The sequence below is a fragment of the Engraulis encrasicolus genome, unplaced genomic scaffold, assembly GCF_034702125.1.
Source record: "Engraulis encrasicolus isolate BLACKSEA-1 unplaced genomic scaffold, IST_EnEncr_1.0 scaffold_125_np1212, whole genome shotgun sequence".
Lineage (NCBI taxonomy): Eukaryota > Metazoa > Chordata > Actinopteri > Clupeiformes > Engraulidae > Engraulis > Engraulis encrasicolus.
This window is the reverse complement of record NW_026944746.1, coordinates 61,026-82,500: the sequence shown is the minus strand read 5'-3', so window position 1 is coordinate 82,500 and position 21,475 is coordinate 61,026. Positions and strand designations below refer to the sequence as shown.

General features: G+C 39.5%; 1 protein-coding gene across 1 annotated transcript in view; it reads left to right on the top strand.

Annotated features, from left to right (window-relative positions):
- Nucleotides 1–14,540, top strand: part of LOC134442210 (interferon-induced protein 44-like) — a 37,915-nt gene extending 23,375 nt beyond the window's left edge. Inside the window, exons 4-8 of the mRNA XM_063192467.1 lie at nt 4,321–4,519; nt 5,513–5,662; nt 6,657–6,834; nt 10,835–10,935; nt 12,915–14,540. Of these exons, the coding sequence (XP_063048537.1) occupies nt 4,321–4,519; nt 5,513–5,662; nt 6,657–6,834; nt 10,835–10,935; nt 12,915–13,079 (793 nt within the window). The 3' untranslated portion in view covers nt 13,080–14,540. The remainder of the gene's footprint in view (nt 1–4,320; nt 4,520–5,512; nt 5,663–6,656; nt 6,835–10,834; nt 10,936–12,914) is intronic.
- The last annotated feature ends 6,935 nt before the right edge of the window (nt 14,541–21,475 follow it).

Below are 21,475 nucleotides of genomic sequence, written 5' to 3'. Positions count from 1 at the left end.
GGTTCACCAGGAAAGAGTGAGAGTGGGGAGGGGTGTAAAGACGGTATAGTCAAGTACATCTATGGCCAAAATACACCAAACCGCCCAAAAATTGATACATAACATTTTTCAACTGATTTCAATACATCCAGGTGTCCTTACTAACATATTACAAATCTAGGAAAATCTAACTTTAGGAAAGGTGTAATTGTCAAGATCAAAGTTTTTAAAATGAAGGTTATTACATAATAATTGCATTATAGCTAACTGCAAAAGACCTATTTCTTTTATATTGGAAAACCCAGAAATGTTGTGTATGTTAATATGTTTTTGTCAGCAATATATATTTGTCAAAATTGCCAGATGCTAACTTCCTTGTATTGTTCAACTTCCCTATGTCATGCTATTTGCACTATTGGCATGAATTAATATGTTTTCTGGATCTGTTTGGTTGGAGTGCTGTTAGGGTGGATAAAGACACTACTGCTATGGTAATATCCATGCTGTTTGTCAGGGCACATCATCAGTGATCATCAGACAATCATGATGTCACTAGGTGTTTGGGTCTTTCAGCAGCTGAACTGAACAGACAGGAGCCACTACTTGTGTAAGTAGAGGGCAAGGGAAAACGGTTGGTGCGGGAGAAAGACAATGACCTGAAAGGAACATATGGCTTTAGCATAGTTTTCAGGTTTCAGGGGGATGTTGTAGCTTTATAGGCAAGGGTCAGGGGCCTTGTATTCAATTTGGGCATGAAAAAAGCACAAGCTGGAAGATCAGTCAGGAGTGAGTTGCAGTGGTTCAGGTGAGATGAACAATGCCAGAAGTTGAGTCATTTAGGTCAGATACAGTCTGATTTTATGTATATTGAACAGTGAGAAGCGACATGACTGGGAAACAGAGGCTATGTGGTCAGAGAATGATAGATGGTCATCAATAATGACACCTAGATTTCTTGTGACCTTATTTGAGGCAACAGTAGCAGAGTCCATTGAGTTTGATATCATGTCAGCCTAAATCTCCGGCTGGGATCACCAGCAGTGCAGTTTGAGCGAGGCTCAACTGAAGGTGGCATTCCTTCACACTTGTGGATAGTTCAGAGAGGCAAGCGGAAATGTGTGAGTAGACCATGGAGTCATCTGACACAAAGTACAAGTATAACTGTGATCCATCAGTGTAACAGTAGTATGAGAAGCTGTGAGAACAGATAACATGGCCCAGTGACGTGGTGTACATGGCAAATAGGAGCCCCAGCACCAGCCCTTAGGACAACTCTGTGGAGAGGCTACGAGTTGAGGACAGCTGACCTGGCCATGATACATGCTAAGAATGATATTACAGGCTCAAATAATCTCTGGAAGAAACAAAAAAGGGGTTCCACGCGCTTCTGTTTTTACATCTGGTGCATCAACGGGAGGGAGGCAGGTAATCTTGAACGAAGAGAAGACACCGGAGCAGCTCAGATGGGATGCTTTTTCTTTTTAATTCAAGTGCACAACATGTTAGGGACTAACATTTCGATGGCAAGCCATCTTCATCAGAGTCCATGAGTACTGATGAGAGAGGAACCTAGTTATCTGGTATCTGGGATCATGTATACCTTTTTTACATAGGCTTCTATGACTAATAAGTATCCACCTAGCCTTCCAAAATGGCATTCCATGTACATATATTTTCTTGTATTTTCTATATGCACTTTCACTTGTGTAATAGTTTTTTCCTTGTAAATAGTTTTCCCTGGGTGTGGACTCAATGAGTAACCGATGAGAAGGACCAATCGCCTATTGCCACACCGCATAGGCCTGCACCTGTCAAATCAGGGGATACCAGATAACTAGGTTCCTCTCTCTTCAGTACTCATGGACTCTGATGAAGATGGCTTGCCATCGAAACGTTAGTCCCTAACATGTTGTGCACTTGAATTAAAAAGAAAAAGCATCCCATCTGAGCTGCTCCGGTGTCTTCTTTTCGTTCAAAATGTCTGGAAGAACTTGAGAAACATAAAACTCAATTATTTATATCTAAGAGAGGTGTTTAATAACCACGTTTTGAAAAAAAAAATGCTAGCTGGGGTATCTGCAGAAAGATTTTTAGAATTACTATAAAACAAAAAGAGATGTCCATAATCTCTTCTGAAGATATATTTTTGCTTACTAGAAACAAAATAAAAGAATAATTTTGAGCCTGGCTTTTTCAGATTTTGAGTTCATGTATTTTGAAATGTATTGCATATTTAAGTATATATAGTCTAATTTACCATAGGCTTTTAAAACATAACATTTCAGAAAACTTGCTTTACATTTTTGTCCCTCACAAATATGTCAGTAATCACTGGGTAAAGTTTCATGGTGACATCAGCAAGCTAAAATGTTTGGCCTATTCACCTGGAGTGTCTCTCTGCCCTTATAAGCCTATGGCAGCCATGTTGAAAATAACTAATTTCCAAACGTCAGATTTTACTAGATTTTTAGTATGTCATTTAGTAGGTCCAATAGTTATATAATCCCTGAAAAAACCTTTTGTATCAATTGTTTGGGGGTTAAACCTTTAATGTACTCGCCTAGTGACTTGTGGCCCAATTAAAAGGTTGCTGGTTCAACTCCCGACCCGCCAAGTTGGTGGGGGGAGTAATTAACCAGTGATCTCTCCCATCATCCTCCATGACTGAGGTACCCTGAGCATGGTAGGCTACTCTCCCGGCGCACACTGCTACATTGGGGCACCATTAGGGGCTGCTCCTTTGCACATGTGAGGCATACATGCAATTTTGTTATGTGCAGTGAGCACTGTGTTCTGTGTCATAATAACAATGGGATATTACTAGGTCGACTTTCACTTTCACTTCCCCTTGTGCACTGCTGCTTCTTCCAGTCATTGTGCACTGTTTTGTCGGTGTGAACATTGGTTTAAGATATGGAATGTTCATTTTAATGGGTAATGGTAACACTTTATTTTAGGGATACATCTATTAGCACTAATACATACAATATTAATGCCTGTGTAAGTAACTTGTAAGGCATGTACTAAGCAAAATAAGACAGTTGTTAGACATTTATTCGTAAATGTCTTGTTCATGCACAATAAGGGATTTATTACCAATATAACCTTAGTAAGGACCTAGTAGACCTAGATTTCTATTTATGAGTAAGCAGTAAGGGCCAGAATACAATGTGTATAAGCTCCTGGTACACTGCACAAACCCTGAACAGTGTGAAAACAGATGTGGAATAAGGGTCCCTATTCTAAAGTGATGCATTGCTCAGCCCAGATGGCTTAGGCCCCCGCACTCCCTAGAGCCCCCACCCTACCCAGCGCCCCATGCGTAGATTGCATACCCATCATGCGCTGCACTTCTTGAAGCTAATGTTCTCAAACATTAACTTAATTATCACAAAAGAATAGTTTAGTTTCGCTTAAAAACTATTATTCCAATGTTCTGCATTTATTTGGTTTTTTTTTAACAATTAAAACGCAGTGTTACATAAAACAACTGCATCTCACCAACCCACCGCCATTGACAAGTGTATGTTCAATCCTTGTTATATAAAGGCTCCTGTTACCTTACCTACATTGGTTTGAACAAGAGAAAACTGGATGACTCAGCTGACTACATATTAATTGCCTGATACACTCTTACACTTTGCTGATCGGGGGGGCTAGGTAGTGCGGGCCTGGGTGGTGTGGGGGCCCTAATGAGGGGGACTTTGGTAGTGCGGGGGCCCTAAGCCATCTGGGCTGAGCAATGCATCACTTTAGAATAGGGACCCTTATTCCGCATCTGTTTTCACACTGTTCAGGGTTTGTTCACACAGTGTGTCGGGAGCTTATACACATTGTATTCTTCCATTTATTACTTACTAATGAATAGAAATACAGGCTTACTGGTCCTTACTAAGGTTATATTAGTAATAAATCCCTAATTGGGCATGAACAAGACATTTGTGAATACATGCTTAACAACTGTCTTATTTTGCTTAGTACGTGCCTTACAAGTTACTTACACAGGCATTAATATTGTATATATTAGTGCTAATAGATGTATCCCTAAAATAAAGTGTTACCAGGGTAATTATAATGTGTAATGTGCTAATGATTTTAATGTGTAATGTTTTTCAATGTGTGTGTGTGTCTGTGCTGTCATGTTTGTTTCCCTGTCTTTGTGTGACTTTGTCTGATTTGTGTATATGTATGTGTGTGACTACTTCTGTGTGTGTGTGTGTGTGTGTGTGTGTGTCTGTCTGTCTGTCTGTCTGTCTGCCTGCCTGTCTGTCTGTCTGTCTGTCTGTCTGTCTGTCTGCCTGTCTGTCTGTCTGTCTGTCTGCCTGCCTGTCTGTATTAAAGTGCAAATGAAAAAAGAAAAAAGAAACTGGAGAACTTTACCCTGAGTAACCCTCAGATCGGCCACCTTCGCTTCCTGTTGCACGGCCCTGTGGGATACGGCAAATCCAGCATCATCAACTCCTTTAACAGCGTGTTCCAGCGTCGCATCACAGAGAAGGCCTTAACGGCAACAGCCACTGACACAAGCCACACTAAAGTCGTAGGTGTTATTGCAGATGTGTGTGTGTGTGTGTGTGTGTGTGTGTGTGTGTGTGTGTGTGTGTGTGTGTGTGTGTGTGTGTGTGTGTGTGTGTGTGTGTGTGTGTGTGTGTGTGTGTGTGTGTGTGTGTGTGTGTGTGTGTGTGTGTGTGTGTGTACAAGGTTCTATGATTAACATCAGTTGTGTTTTGACTAATGTCTGTATTTATGTCCCTAAAAGGAATGTACCGCAAGGCTCTAGGGTTTTGCCACTACTATGTTGTTTTAATGCGATAACTTTTGAAAAGATGGATGGACATGCACAAAATCTTGTGTGCCAAGCCAACACCAAAATGGGTGCATTAAATGATTACATTTGTTGGCCAATGGTCTTAAACTGATGACTCCATAGCCTTTGAAAGGTTGCATTAATTTGCGCTAAAACATCTTCTGACACCAAATTGATCATACTTTGCAGTCCAGTGGCCGTCTTTCACTATTAAGATGGCAACATTTTATAATGCTCCCAGTTGTTTATTGGCATGATGTTTCGAACCTTAGATGTCCGCAACACCGTTAATAAAGGACTAAGGTTCGAAACATTGTGCCTATAAACAACTGGGAGCATTAACAGTGTTGCGGACATCTATCATTTACTTCAGTTACTTTATTTTGCCCAGCACCTGTGCCACTGATGTGCGCGCATTCTCTACCTTCTTGAACATTTTATACAATACCTGATTACATTTTGAAGGCCTCAAATGGTCATGATAGAAGTAACTTCATGTACTCACTGAGTAGTTCTGGGGTTTTTGAAACGTATACCTCCGGCAGTCATTAGTGGCTGCACAGGCCTAGAGTTGCCGTTCCTACACTGTATGAGTATATCTGTGCATATGTCATTGTGTGTTTGTGCATGCACTGAGTGTTTCCACAGCAAGACTTTTTTGTGTTTTCTTTAACCAGCCAATAGGACTTCTTCAACAGAGTATTAACTCATAAATGTCCCTTTCAGTACAAAACATACCAAGTTAAGGATGCCCAGGGGAGAACATTACCATTCGTCTTCAATGACAGCATGGGGCTGGAGAATGCGGAAGGGGGTGGTTCTCTGACTGATGACATCATCGCTGCCATACAAGGTCATGTCAAGGAAGACTATGAGGTAATGTAACCAGGACAACATACCTTTACACATTTTTGCATGTATGTGAAGATGTAAAGGTATGTTGTGTCACATTGTCAGAAATGAGTGAAATGTTTTACTCTTTACTTCGATCACTTTCAACAATATGCCTATCAGTCAGTATTTGGGATTGTGCACATTTTTTTAAGCAATACTGCACCATTTCTGGAAATAGCTTCAGTTATGTAATTGAGTTTCACCTCGCTCCTGTACTTCTAGGTGTTCTATGAGCTTGGCAATGCCAGCTCTACCCTCAATACAAAGCTAGCATAATGTGTAATGGAATTATAGGTTATCTGCTAGCTGGTACATTCAGCATCCAATAAATTGCTAGCTTCCAACTAGAAGTACTTAAAGTGACACTGTCCCATTTTTGGAAATAAGCTTATTTTACACCTCCCCTTGACTTAAATAATAGGGTCTTACCGTTGTCCTATACTTTCAACCGTTCTCTGGGTATGTCAGTGCAAATTTTACCTCCAAGCTACCATTTAACATTGACTCCTATGAGACCAGGTAGCCGCCAGCTGGACTCATAGGACTCAATGTTAACTGCTAGCTTGGAGGTAAAATTTGCACTGCCATACCCAGAGAATGGTTGAAAGTACATGAGAACGGTAAGACCCCATTATTTAACTCAAGGGGAGGTATAAAATAAGCTTATTTCCAAAAATGGGACAGTATCACTTTACCATCACCAGACTACTGTAAGTGAATGGCTGGAAGAGCAGGAGAAGGGTAAAAGTAAATTATTCATCTCAAAAGGAGGTGTAAAATGACCTTATTTCCATACATGTGTGGAAGCATGTGTAGTTCTTCAAACACTTAAAAGCTGATACTCTGCCTGAATTTCAGGTGTGTTTCATACATTTTACAATAAAAGAGATCACCACCAAAATAAGAACCCCTCTAAGCTTTTCATTTGGTATTTATCAATCCCTTTGAATTATTTATCATTTTTTTACCACAATAGTTCAAGAATAACTCGTCTTTGTGTGAGGGGGACGATTACTACAACCATAGCCCCAATCTGAGTGACCAGGTGCACTGCCTGATTACTGTCATCCACGGGAGCAAGATCACTCTCATGCAGGACAGCGACAACATCCTGAAGAAAATGAGGACTATCAGACGTGCTGCCAGTGACTTAGGTGAGCTTCATGACACTGGAAACACACACACACACACACACACACACACACACACACACACACACACACACACACACACACACACACACACACACACACACACACACACACACACACACACACACACACACACACAAGGGGTGTAAATAATAATTGGTTTGAATTGATCGAAATCGAATCGAAAGCCCAGTGGTAAACTCCAACTCCTATTGTCATTGTGACACAGCACTCCACAGCACACAAGTGAACACTGCACACAACAAAATTGCATTTATGCCTCACCCCTGCAAGGGGGCAGCACTCAATTGCGCCCCTAGGTAGCAGTGCAGCAGGACGGTATCATGGTCAGGGTACCTCAGTCATGGAGGAAGATGGGGGAGAGCACTGGTTGATTACTTCCCCCACTAACCTGGCGGGTCGGGAGTCGAACTGGCAACCTTTGGGCTACAAGTCTGACGCCCAAACCGCTTACACATGACTGTGAAGGATGCATCAATCCTACAGCCCACTATTCAATTAAACGATTCCTCCACAAGAGCAGTGATTAATCATTATTAATCGATTAATCGATTTTTGTAATTATTGCACTCCTTTTGAGAGGCATTCTATTTTGCTCATGCAGTAATACAGTAGGCCTATGTCAGAGAAGTGAGTACACCCCTCACATTTTTGCAGATTTTAAGTATATCTTTTCATAGGACCACATTAAAGTGTCACTTCGACACAATTATTAGTGACCTACATAACAGCTTAAATTTCTTGTTCACTCACAAAAAAATCAAAATACCCCCATTAATGTTTTACAACATGTAACAAAAGTTAGTACACCTCAGGTTAAAATCCTGTAGAGTGTCTGAGAAGGGGCCATGTTGGCTCGAAACATCTGAAAATGAAAAGGGATTAAAAGGTGTGTGCGTTTCAACCTTTCTTCACATTGAACTTTTACATTTTGAGTCTGCACCTGCTAAAATGGGTGTGAGATTTGAATGAAATCCTATGTAGAGTATCATGATCTGCTTCAGTAGTCACAGTGCATGTTGACATGCACGTTTCTTTAGGTGTATTTCAGATTTCCAATGTTGACGGAATTTATGCATGCCCAAACCATGTCAGTCCCACTACCATACTTAACTAGCCAGATGATACACCTTTTTTTGTAAAGCTCGCTGGCCTACCATCACACATGCTTAACACCAGAGATATTCTAGACAGAGATACGTCATTTTGATTCCTCGCCGGTATCCATTTTATGTCGGGTGAACGTCCCTTTAGGAGACCATCGTTTAGGAGATATGCGGAGTCCTGAGGTTGAGAATAAATGAAATCCCCTTAGCGCTGTAGATGGCGGTAGCGCACGCCTTGTGTAGGCTAAACACCTCACAAAGGAGGTGACCCAACTTGAGCACACGCTTTTGCATTGAGTGGGCGTGTTTGGTAAAGTGTCTTATTTTTCATGTTAAGCGTTGTCTTGCTTTAAGACAAGTTAAAAGAGGGAATATGTCGCTAAGCTAGTGAAAGTCAATGGATCCGTGTAGCATGCTACAATGCTACACGGATCCATTGACTTTCACTAGCTTAGCGACATATTACGCTTACCTTGAAAAATAAGACACTTTACCACCTTTATAAACCCCAGCCAATGATTTTAACTGTATTAAGCCCCAAAGTACTGGCATACCCCTTTAAGGAAGGCTCTAAAAAACAGGCATGGGGAATTTCAAATATGGGAAAGTAGAAAGGGAACTGAAGCGTTCTTCCAAATGATTCTCTTCACTAGTTTTGGTCGAAACAGTGTGAAAACACACTTTTCACTGATTTCATTAAAATGGCCATTCACTGCCATTCAAATGTTCAAGCCTTTTGTGCCGCCCTTTAACATTGATTGAATTCGCTACGATTTTACGATGGTGATGAGAGTGGGGGTCGGGGATGTGCAGTGAGGCAGGCGGCATGGGATCCAGGGGGAGGTATACGTCTTAATGCTGGAGAATATTTTGGAAAGGGCCGCTGCGCTGTAGTCATAGGTGGGAAATGTGACAGCCGGTGATCAGAGGGAGAGGCAAGTGTGGGTTCTGGGACTGGGATGGAGGCAGAAGAGGATGCAAGCTGATATGGAGTGCGTTACAATATGCGACCTTGCCTCCTCCACTTGTGCTTGTCTCCTCGCCCCACCTCCTGGCCCCTCCTCCGTGGATAAACCGATAAAGTTTCCCAGCTGTCAGCCTAGCCACAACAACTTTTGAGGGACTGATTTTCATTCACCATCCCAATTGCAAATGAGAAGAAGGCTTTACAATTTAGCTTTTGCAAGATAGTAAGTGCATTCGATTAGTCATCAACGCATGCATGCGCATTTAGACAGCAATGCACTCTGGATGAAAATGCTGCATGACGGTTAGATTTCCTGTCAAACTTCAAAATTTCGGTGATGTTGCGTCGACGAGGTGACATGTCACATGGTGTCAAACTATCGTGGGATGAATGCGACTGCAGTCAGATCTTGCAACCTCTGCAGTTGCTTATCCCCTTCAACGCTTGTCTGCAGACTGCCTCCGAGGTCACACGCCCATGAACTGGTTGGTCAACAACTCACTCACGTGTGTATATGAGTCTTTTTTTTTTTTTGTTTTTATTTTATTTATTTAACCAGGAAAAATAAACCCGTTGAGATTAAGAACCTCTTTTACAAGGGTGTCCTGGCCAAGTGGCGGCTCAAGTTACAAAATTAAAATTACACAGTTGCATTAAAATAACAAATCAAGTAAAATAAAACGTCAATTGAAACAGTTACAGACAATAGACTCTGTCTCAAGTGATCTCATCTTGGAATTAAAATCGTTCAATGGAATCAGATCTGTTAGTTTCAAGTCCTTTTGCAGATTGTTCCATGAGGTAGGGGCTGAAAACACAAATGCCCTCTTCCCCAGTTCTGTGCGGAAGCAAGGGACAGAGAGTAACAAATGGCCTTTAGAGCGCAGACCATAAGACTCAATATTCCTCACTGTGATTAGGCTGCAGATGTAGGGTGGCAGTAGTCCGAGTATTGCCTTGTAAATAAATGTATACCAGTGAGTAAGTCTCCTGGTAGTCAGTGAAGACCATTTAACTCTGGCATAGAGTTCACAGTGATGAGTTTGGGCCCTACAGTTAGTGATGAACCTCAGGGCACCATGATACACAGAGTCAATCTTACTCAGACATTGGGATGAAGCATTCATGTACAGCAGGTCTGCATAGTCTAAAATGGATACAAATGTTGCAGAGACAAGGCGCTTCTTAACATGAAAGGAAAAACAAATTTTATTTCTAAAATAACAGAGAATCTGTGACCTCTACACAAGTTTGCGCAGGTCCCCACTTCAGCTCCTCCTCACTGCCTGTCCCCCCACTCCTCACACGTGGTGTATTAGTAGAGCAAACTGGTGCGAGCTCATCGTCTCGTTCCTATTTGTGGCCGACTTTAAATGCGCTGTATTTAATAACACCCACATCGTGACAACAAGTTCTCGCTCACATGTTTTCTGTCCATCGGTCCACAAAATTCTAAGTCGATCGCACCTATTGAAATATAATGCTGTGGTCTGTGATGTCATCATCACATATTACTTCCTGGTACGAGGAGACAAGCACAAGTGGAGGAGGCAAGGTCGCATATTGTAACGCATTCAGGGTGTCTATCTTTGAAGTGAAAAATGCCATGAGGTGTTCAACTTTGTCCAAGTTGAAAGTGGATGAAATTTTGTGAGGTTTGAGTATTTTGTGCGGTGGTGTGGGCTGGTTAGGGCTGCCTAATTTATATTTTCCCCTATTTTTTACAGATAATTTACCGTATTCCTAATTGCAAATAGCATCAAATTGTGTGTGTGTGTGTGTGTGTGCGTGTGTGTGCGTGTGTGTGTGTGTGTGTGTGTGTGTGTGTGTGTGTGTGTGTGTGTGTGTGTGTGTGTGTGTGCGTGTGTGTGCGTGTGTGTGTTTGTCTAATACCTGTTCTTTCTGTCAGGTATTCCCCAGGTCGTGATCATGACACATGTGGATGAATGTTGTAAATTGGTGAAGACGGATCTGAAGCACATTTACTCAAGCAAGAAGATTCACAACACAGTGAGTTTGGTTGGTTGTTGGTTGTTTGGGCGCTGTTAGCTCATACTAAATGTACCTTTATGTAATGTTGAAGGATGAATTGCAATATCACAGGGTTCGGAAAACTGAGATCTCATCTAGGCATCTCACCTTGCCTAGCTACAGTATATCACAAAAGTGAATACACCCTCACAGTTTTTGCAGATTTTTGAGTATATCTTTTCATAGGAAAGCACTACAGAAATTTCACTTTGACTCAATGATTAGTGACCTTTTAACAACTTATTTAACCGCTTAAATTTCTTGTTCACTCAGAAAAAAACAAAATACAGCCATTAATGTTTGAACATGTACTCACAAAAGTGAGTACACCCCAGATGAAAATCCGGTAGAGAAGGGGCTGTGTTGGCTCGAATCGTCTCGAAATGAAACGAAATGAAAAGGGATGAAAAGGGAGGTCATCAGTGTGCGTTTCAACCTTTCTTTGCATTGAACTTTTACATTTTGAGTCTGCATCTGGCTTAAATAGATTGGTGTTTGATTTGAATGTAATCCTATGGAGAATATCATGATCTGCTTCAGTAGTAACAGTGCATGTTGACATGCATGTTTCTTTTAGGTGTATTTCAGATTGCCAATGTTGACAGCATTCATGCATCCCCAAACCGTGTCAGTCCCACTACCATGCTTGGCTATTGAGAGGATACACTTTTTTTGTAAAACTCACTTGTTTACCACCACACATGCTTGACACCATCTAAAGCAAATTTGTTTATCTTGGTCTCAAGAGAGATGAACAGACGAAGGATATGGATCACTGGAACCATGTCGTGTGATCTGAAGAGACCAGGAAAAAAATGTCATGTTATACTGCAGTACAATGCAGGTTTCCCAACAATTATTTACAAGGCATTACATCAAAACACATTGCGATGAGGCAGTCGCCAAGGCTTCCGAGAAATAAAAATGTATGTCGGGTATAAATAGGCTATGAAAGATGACACATGTAGTCTACACATAGGCTACGCCACATGTTATGTATGAATAACTTGCAGCCAATACTCAGTTAGCCTATAAAATCTAAAAAATCTAAAAAAAAATATTGCTGTCTCAACAATAATATGGTTGAGGTGGTTTTCCTCTTCTTTTTTAAATCATGCGCCTCAACATTGAAATCAACATTTAACTGGTAGCATCTCTGCAATATTTCTGACCACGTACAACACATGTAGTTGCGCTGCATGCCTCTGTGTGCCGCCAAAAAGACGCAATGCACCACTACAGCAACTTCCACGCTTATGGAAACTTCCACAGCAGCCCTGAAATTCGCGTGGAGATCCGCAGTTTTCCACGTCTAGTCTGTTTTAGTACATCTGACCGTGGCCGTGGAAAACAACTTAAGTAGCTTTTTTGTCCGTAAGTGAGCTTCGTACATGAGGCCCCAGAATGCATTATAATTTCGCAGTGGGCATGTGCCTGCTGCAGACTGCAGGATGCACCATCAAGAACGAGCCCTTAAACTAGAAGAACTTTGCTAGTACGTCTTTGCCTTGGACATACCCCTTCGAGCCGCCAGAAGCAAAACCAATTTTATTGGTCACAGAATTGTGTGTGTGTTGCACGATGGTGGATGCCAGCTAGTAGAGTTTGGCAGTTGAAATTAAGTAAATCTACCTGCCATGCTGAGTGGCTGCTGTGATTGGGAGGTATCGTATACGAATACCGTCCATACCACCAGGATGTAGGGTAGGCTCTTTAACTAATGACATTAACTAATGATGTTAATGTTAACCAAATTCTGATTAACAAACGTTGATTAATTTGATGGCTATGAACCATGAAGGTCAGTCAGATATGAACAGCAAAAGGGACAAAATGCTCTCTCCCTCACCTTCTCTTCGTGTGTGTGTGCGTGTGCGCGTGTATGCATATGTCTATGTCTATGTCTATGTCTATGTCTACTGTATGTCTATGTCTATGTCTATGTGTATGCATGTTAGATGGATCACTGCAGTAAAAAACTGGGCGTTCCCATGAAGTGCATCTTCCCAGTGAAGAACTACCATGAGGAGAATACTGTGGACCCCAAGACCGATTGTCTGATCCTACAAGCCCTGCAGAGTATCGCTCTCCTCGCCAACGACTATGTGGAGGATAAAAAATAATTGTTACCGGACAACAACAAACCCCAACCAAGCTTGCTGTTGACCTTAACCCTCAAGTCATTTAGACCCTGTTTACACATATATGGATATTTGATCTAAGTTTTAGTTTCCTAAAATTTGATAGTTTTACGTTTTTTTTTCTTCATTTTCTAAAACACACCTGTGACAATGGGGATTTTCTTTTTCATTCAAATGGTGTGAACCGGATCAAAACTTTTAAACCTAGTCATTGGCCAGTTTATTTTTCTTTAAAAGTGGGTGAGGTATAGAGAAATCATTAAAACTTGTGTACGTACATTGTTAAAAATTGCATTTTTTAGGATTAAGGATGACGTAATGCTCAACTCCTGGGTTGGGAGCCATATGTGGGTCACGAAACTGTGGTGTAAAAATGTATGAATTGACAAAAAATGAGGAAAAGGAGAGTGCTGCATTGGGTCAATTGTTTGTAAAAGAATCCAGTGCTCTTCAGAAAGGACATGAGAACTTCAGTAATTTGGCTTGTGACTATCTCCAAAATGGGAAGGTCCAAACAGAAGATTCCTTGTTGAAAGTGGTAGCCTGAATGATCCGAGGCACACTGATCTTAGTGAAAAGAGTTTAAAATCCTTTATTTTAATGGATAACGCCTATGCATTTCGACTGCAATCAGTCTTCATCAGGGCAAAAAATAAAATAAAAAAATGAATGAATTGACACTATTATTGCCACTCACAAAATTCAAACAAGATGCAGTACTGAGTAAAGGACTGATGTTGAACAGGGAGTGTTAATCCACCTGTCAATGCAAATGCACAGGCATATTATCAAATGCATGGATATTTTTGTGACAATCGAGCAACTTGTGATAGTTCTGGCAGACCACGTAGTCAACGCGCCCTTTTACCTATTGGCTGAGTCCGACCCAACCCATACAGCTGTCCACGAATCAGCTGCGCTTTGGTTAATCTGCTGAAAGGTTATCATGTTGAATCAACAAGTCAACACAATGTTGATGTGAAACGTGATTTAATTGGGTGGAAATACAGTTTTCATAGGTAAATCAAACAAGTCCTTTTTAGAGTGAACCACCGGGGCAATAAACCATTTGTAACCTGGTAGGAACATACAATATTTATGCCTAAATGGTACAAATTGAAGGAGTAATTATTTGTAGGCATCCATAAGATACAAGGAAGTCCCCCTTGAGGGTCCTGCTCCAGTGACAAGCTTTGTTCCTTTTTTGTGTTTCCTGTACCTTTATTTATTTTATTTTATTTTTTATTTTTTTTCAATCTAAACCCATCCACCACCCCCCCTAATGGAGGACCTTTTTTTTTTTTTTTAATCTTTGTCTTTTTTGTATTTCTTCTTTTTAATTCTATGTATTTCTTTCACTTCATAATAATATTACATAATAACATAGCTCCAACCTGTTATTAAACATCAGGTTAATCATACAAAGGCCATAATAAACAAAAGTAAAAATAGATAATAAAAAATAATACAATAGTACTGAAAAGTAAAAAAGGAGATATAAAAATAAAAATAAAGAGATTTCTAGCAACTATATCTTTTAGAGTTTTCATTTTAGGCTAGTTTATTATTTGTCTATCTTCACCCCAGTTTTCCCAATGTTCCCCTTCTATAAGTTTAATCCATCGTTTTCTATACATTGCATTATGAGCTCCATATGTCATCCCACATTCAATTTTACAATATAATTTAACATAACTTATAAACCTTTTGATATTTACGCTAAACATTTCCCCAGTAAAATGATTATATTTTGTATTCCTTCTGTCACCAAAAAGTACTATACAGATCTGTTTGTAATTCGACAGGTCTTTTCGTCGAATGGATTCTTGAGAGGGGACCATTCGAACAAAACGTTGGACCATTCGTATAAGGCAGGGGATCTTTCGTCGAGGACGTTCCGTCTACCGCAAAAGCCTACGAAAGGTCCTTAAAATTGAACTAAAGATCCTTAGGTTTCAACTAAACGTCCCTTCAGCCTGCCTATATTAGAAATGTAAATCAGCATTTTAATGCTCATTTTAACGGGTTTTCTTCAGCCTGCCTATATTAGAAATGTAGGCTAAATCAGCTTTTTTAATGCTCATTTTAACAGGTTTTCTTCAGCCTGCCTATATTAGAAATGTAAATCAGCTTTTTTAATGCTAATTTTAACGGGTTTTGTTTATTTAAATATGTAAATCAGCTGTTAAATTTTGTTTTTGTTGATTTAAAGATGTAAATCTTTAAATAAAATGTACTTACTCATTTTAACTGGTAGGCCTATGTTGTTGGGTTTTTTTAACGGCCTACGTCGTTACATTTTTTGACAATTTACGTTTACGCCCTTACATTTTTTGACAATTATCTAGACAATATTTGAGAAGCTTTTTTTTTCACTTTTACGCCGTTACTTTACTCCCAGCTGCGGGCAGAGAGGCGGGACCAAGCACAGCCTGCTGGCTTTGAATCAGAGCAGTGCGGTTAAATGCGTGTAGAAGTGCTATTGACCCTTGTGCTCGCTTTGAATCAGAGCAGCGCGCGTCTAGGCTATAGACTATAGTGCATCTAGAAGTAGGCTATTGACCATTGAGCACATTGTCATGCAGCGAGTTTTCTGACTTTACGGTAACTTTTTAGATGCGAAGCACCAGCAACAAGAGAAAGCTGTCTCCCGACACTTTGATGTTTCTGATTCTGAATGACAACACATAGTTAGCGCATGAGCCAGAAAACAATATAGGTCCTAACAGTGTTGAAAACATTACAGAACCCATGCACCTGTGTTAAGTCCATGGCTACAGTAAAGAGAGAGAGAGAGAGAGAGAGAGAGAGAAGTTAAATCGCTACGTTAACACTGCACAGGAGCGCGTTCTCTCTCCGCCGCGTAAAGGTCTTTGCATGAACAAATGAAATGGTAATTGAATAATAGTTTGCCAGTATTGCAGGGTGTATTAAACCCAGTGTACGTCGGGGTTTGGGAGAGCAAGGAAGAGAGCAGCATCTGTGATTAACCGCTTCGAAATGTGTGCGTAAAACCTGCTGTTAACCAGTGGGTTTTGTGAAGCTTGAAGTGTACCGCATTAAAAAAAGCTTTGTTTGATTTCGTGTTTGTATTTTACTTTGACGTTGCCTATAGTCCTCAGTTTATGGCTATTTTCAGTTGACCCCCTACACGTTTTCTTTCTGTCATGTAGGGTATTGTAAATAAATCGACCGTATTTTTTTATCATTTTGATTTCGGACTTAATTTAGCCCTTCAATCACCCCTCTCCAATTGCAAACTTTACCCTGATAGAAGAGCATTCGCTACCCTGCACGTACTCGTTAAGCACTTATTGTCTGACTGATTTTGGCTGCTGCGAATAAGGTAGGTCTATCTTATAAAAAAGGGCCTGTCACCGTTTTGGCTGAAGGTTGACACCACGAACCAGATGACAATTGCAGTCTTGCCGCGGGTCTTGAACAGTGCGCTCTCTTTCCGATTCAGATTGCTTGTTCTGAGAAGGCAACTGGCTACCGCAGGAGAGGGGAAATGTGGCAATATTATCCACAAGCTTGTTGGATAAATTGTGTTTAGCCTATCGCAGATGAGGTTCTTGAATATTTTGTGGTGCATGGGACATTGACAAGGAAAGGTAGCTATGATATCCTCGTGAATAGGTCTTCGACTTTTCAAAATGCCTCCTCTCAAGCCAACATTCAACATGTAAATGGGTTATTCTGTAGTCCAACGCTATCCTGGCAGGAGAATCATTCGTTACAAATACTGCATACACACTCAGCAATTGTGTCTGTTGGTTTTTGTCCTCCAGGTCTTCATAAAATCATCTACCACCGCTGTGATAATTTCACTACAGACACCGCTGAACAGTTAACAGTTGTTTAGGCTACTGTATTGACAATTGCAATCATGCCGCTTGTCTTGAACTGCGCGCTCTCTTCCCGTTCCATACGAAAAATCCTCAGGTACTGCACGAAACGCCCCATGCCTTCAACGAATGGTCCAACGTTTTGTTCGAATGGTCCCCTACCAACAATTCTTTGATGTCATATACCGACAACCAATTTTCCAAAACACCCCAGAGGTTGCACAATACCAAAAGAGATGTTCCACTGTCTCCTCCTCTTCTTGACAGAATCGACAGTTAGGAGATGGTTCAATTTCCCACACATGCAACATTTTTTTTGTTTCCAAAAACTTGTAAAACAATTTATATTGGAAATATCTAATTTTATTGTCAAGCATTGTTTTGTAAAGTGTTTTGAATACATATGTCCATGGTATTGGGATATCCACCAGCCGTTCCCAGTAGTTCATAAATTTATAAGGGATATATATGAATTTGCTGTTTACCAGATTAAAATTATACATCTCTTTATTTATTTTTGTTTTTGTGATCCACTTACTCATTTTCATATGGGGCCTGCAAACCCATTGTGTGAAAGAGAGGCTTTTTATTTTCCTTTTCCATATTCGAAGTATTGATCCTATAAGCTGATTATACTGATGCAGTGTGCCAATATCACCATATTTATGTTTTATCTGTTCATATGATAATATTTCACCTTTCTCCACAATGTCGTTGAAGAAAACTATTCCTTTCGAAAACATATGTTCTAAGAAAATTGTTCTGCCTTTCAGCATTATGTTGGAATTGAGCCATAAAATCTGTTGCAGTATGTCCTCGTTTCTTTCTGGTGGGTGAAATTGAAAGTGGAGCCAGCTTTGCAACGCTTCAGTCAAGAAAGATTAGAGTTTGGAAAAAATATCCTTCATTGTAAAAAATTGTGATGAATGAATTTGAACAAAGGGGAATAGGTTTTTTTAAAACATAGGATGGACCATTCCCAACAGTCTACTAGAAAACCATTCCTTGTTGAAATAGAGTTTTGGGATAAGAGATGCCTTAATGGATAAATTACTTTTAAGTTCAGCAGTTTCGCGCCTCCTACGTTGTAACCATTATAGGTATATGCGTTTAATTTTATCTTTCTTTCCATTCCATATAAATTTAAATATTTGTTGTTCCAATTCCTTATAGAAGGATTCCTCAGGTGTTGGAAGGGAGAGCATTAAATACAAGTATGTAAACTGTGACACGACCAGTGTATTAACCAGTGTTGTTTTGCCAAATACTGTCAGTTTATTTCCTTGTCAAGGTTGTAATATTTTGCTGAGCCGTTTTAATTTGATGTTGAAGTTCAGAGTTGATATTTCCTTCACAGTCTCTGGTATGTGGATTCCTAAAACATTGATGCCACCATCTGTCCATTTCACTGGCATTTTGCATGGAAGGGTAAAGTTTGTATGTTTGAGTGAACCCAGTCTCATAATGTGACATTTTTCATAATTGGGTTTCAAACCAGATAATTTGGTAAAGTGGTCCAAATCGTCTATGAGATTTTCCAAGGATTGTGTGTTTGGTTTGATCATAAATGTTGTGTCATCCGCATACATTATTGTTTTTGAGTCTATGCCATTTAGTCCCAATCCTCTAATTTTTTTCGTTTGAGCGTACTCTTTCTGCCAATATTTCAATGGCTAAAATAAACAAATATGGAGAAAGAGGACAGCCTTGTTTCACTCCCCTCTCTAACTTAATTGGTTTTGACAGGTAACCATTATTAATAACTGTACTGGAAGCTCCCCTATACATGACTTTTACCCAAGTTATAAAGGAATCCCCAAAACCAAAATATTGTAAGCATCTAGTGAGAAAAGTCCAATATACTTTATCAAAAGCCTTCTCAAAATCAGCAACAAATATAAGTCCATCCTTTTCCTTGGTTTCATAGTGCTCTATTATCTCCAATAGCTGCCCAATGCTACTGCCTTCAAGGAATCCGCTTTGATCATGATGTATCAGTGCTGGTAGAACATTTTTGATCCTTGTTGCTATACACTTGGCTAAGATCTTTGAGTCATAGCCCTGAACAGTCAGTGGTCTCCAATTCTTAAGTTGAACAGGATCTTTACATTTTCCACTTCTTGCTCTAGCAATAAAAAATTGCACTTTCTCTTTGTGTTCTTGGGAGAATACCTTCAACATAAGAAAAGTTTAGACAATCGATAAGAGGTTTTTTAAGTTGTTCATGAAACACCTGATAAACTTCAATGGGAAGGCCATCTAGGCCAGTTGTTTTTACTTTTTTAAAGGACATTATTAATGTATAAAGCTCCTCCCGTCATTAGGCACTCACATGATTGTTTTTGGACCTCTGTTAATTTTGCATGATTGCTAGGGAAAAATATGTTTTTATCACACTCTTCATGAATATCCTCTGTATAAAGTTGTGTACAATATTTTTCTATTTCATTCAAAATTTCATCTGGTGTAATTAGTATTTTCCCATCATTCATTATTAATCTTTGTATATTCTTTTTTGAACTGTTTCTTATTTGTAAGGTTAGGAAAAACGTGTTACATCTCTCTCCCATTTCCATCCACTGTGCTTTGTGTTTATAGTAAGAAATGTTTGACCTTTCCTGGATTAACTGTTCAAATACTTTATGTTTTTGCTCAAGTTTATCAAGAGTGTCCTGGGTAGTGTTTTGTTTTTCCACCAACTCTGTCAAGACTTCAATTTCTGTTTTTAAATCCTGTTCCATTGTTTTAAAACGCCATCTCAATTGTATGACCTCCAAAGGCACACTTAAAGGCCTCCCAAACAATATGCGGGTTAGCCGTACCTATATTATAGGGGAAAAAATCATTGATAAAATGTGATGTTTTCTCTACAAGGGTCTGATCTTCAAGCAACTTTTGGTTGAATTTCCAGTACACTCTACCTCTGGGAAATTCTGTCATTTCAAGATGCAGGGAAATTAGTTGGTGATCAGATCTGAACTTATCTTCAATCATCACTCGTTTAACTTTAGCTACCAGTGAAAAGGAGATAAGAAAATAATCTATTCGGCTGGCCTGATTCTGCCTTCTCCATGTATACCGTTGCGATTTGGGGTTCTTTAATCTCCATATGTCTACCAAGTCCTTCTCATCCATTATTGTTCTAAGTTCTCTAAGTGCATTTGGGTGATTTCATTGCATTCGATGTTTTGCAATCTAATTCATAATTTTGGACAATATTGTAATCCCCAACCATTAAGTACCAGTCACTTTCAAACTCTGTTCCATTTACAGCCTTATTCATATCTACAAAAAAGGATGGTTCATCACCATTTGGGCCATAAATATTAACCAAACACAAACTTCTGTCTTCTATTTTAAACTTTACAATAATACATCTCCCCTGCCCTGAGGATGCGCTTCTACTTTCTCCATCTTCAAATCAAAACCCTTATTAAATAAGATCATCACGCCTCATGAATTCTTAAGTCCATGAGAAAACAAAATTGAACCTCCCCACTCTTCTCTCCAGGGGTCTTCATCATTGGGACTTGAATGTGTTTCTTGCAAACAAATTATAGTACGTTTTTTTTCTTTAAGCCATGTAAATAATTGTAATCTTTTAGTCTTATTTGCTAAGCCGTTAACATTGTAACTAGCTATTTGAATGTTAGTTCCCACATAGAAAGGTTTTTAAGGAATCCAAGTATATTTGAATATAACAATATATATATATATATATATATATATATATATATATATATATATATATATATATATATATATATATATATATATATGTATGTATATATATATATATATATGTAATAGAAAAACAAAAGGAATATTTGATCTCCAAAGCATACTGATTTTCTGTCTACAAATACTTCTTTGTCCTCCCCCACCCCACCCCTACCCTTAGGCATATACTGACCGCCCCACCACCCAAACAATTTCTTCATCATACACAAACACATAATGTAGCTTATCCAAAACAAAAAATAAAGTAAAGAAATAAAGTGAAAAAGCGAGCAGAAAAGAGAAAAGAAAATATTCAAGACAAAAAAGATCATTTAAAGAAGCATAATGAAAAAGTGTAGTTAGCATTAAATAGAAAAAATAAAATAAATAAACAGTCAAAAGAATAGGAAATATAGCCTACAAAGAAAGAGAGAGAGAGAAAAACAAAACAAAAAACACGAGATCTGTGCCAGCCATAAGTATTTGTTGAGTTCAATTTGCATTTTGGTGGCCTAAGCCAGATCAAACAACACTTCTTCTGGGGGGAGCTCATATCCAAAACAGACCAAGGCCCCAAGCAATCCATCCAAAAACGCCACCAGATGGTGGAGAAAATCAAAATCTCATGGGCCCGAAAGGAAACCTGCTCACTAAAAACAACAAAATGAAATTATGACGTTCTCCCACAATTCCAAATTCAAGGCCACCCAGCCAGGTGTAATGTAGCCTATGCCACCATCAAAAGTCACACCAAACCGAAATCTTTCATTGCATAGGCCTATCGGCGTTCCGTCCATGTTGTCTCCATGC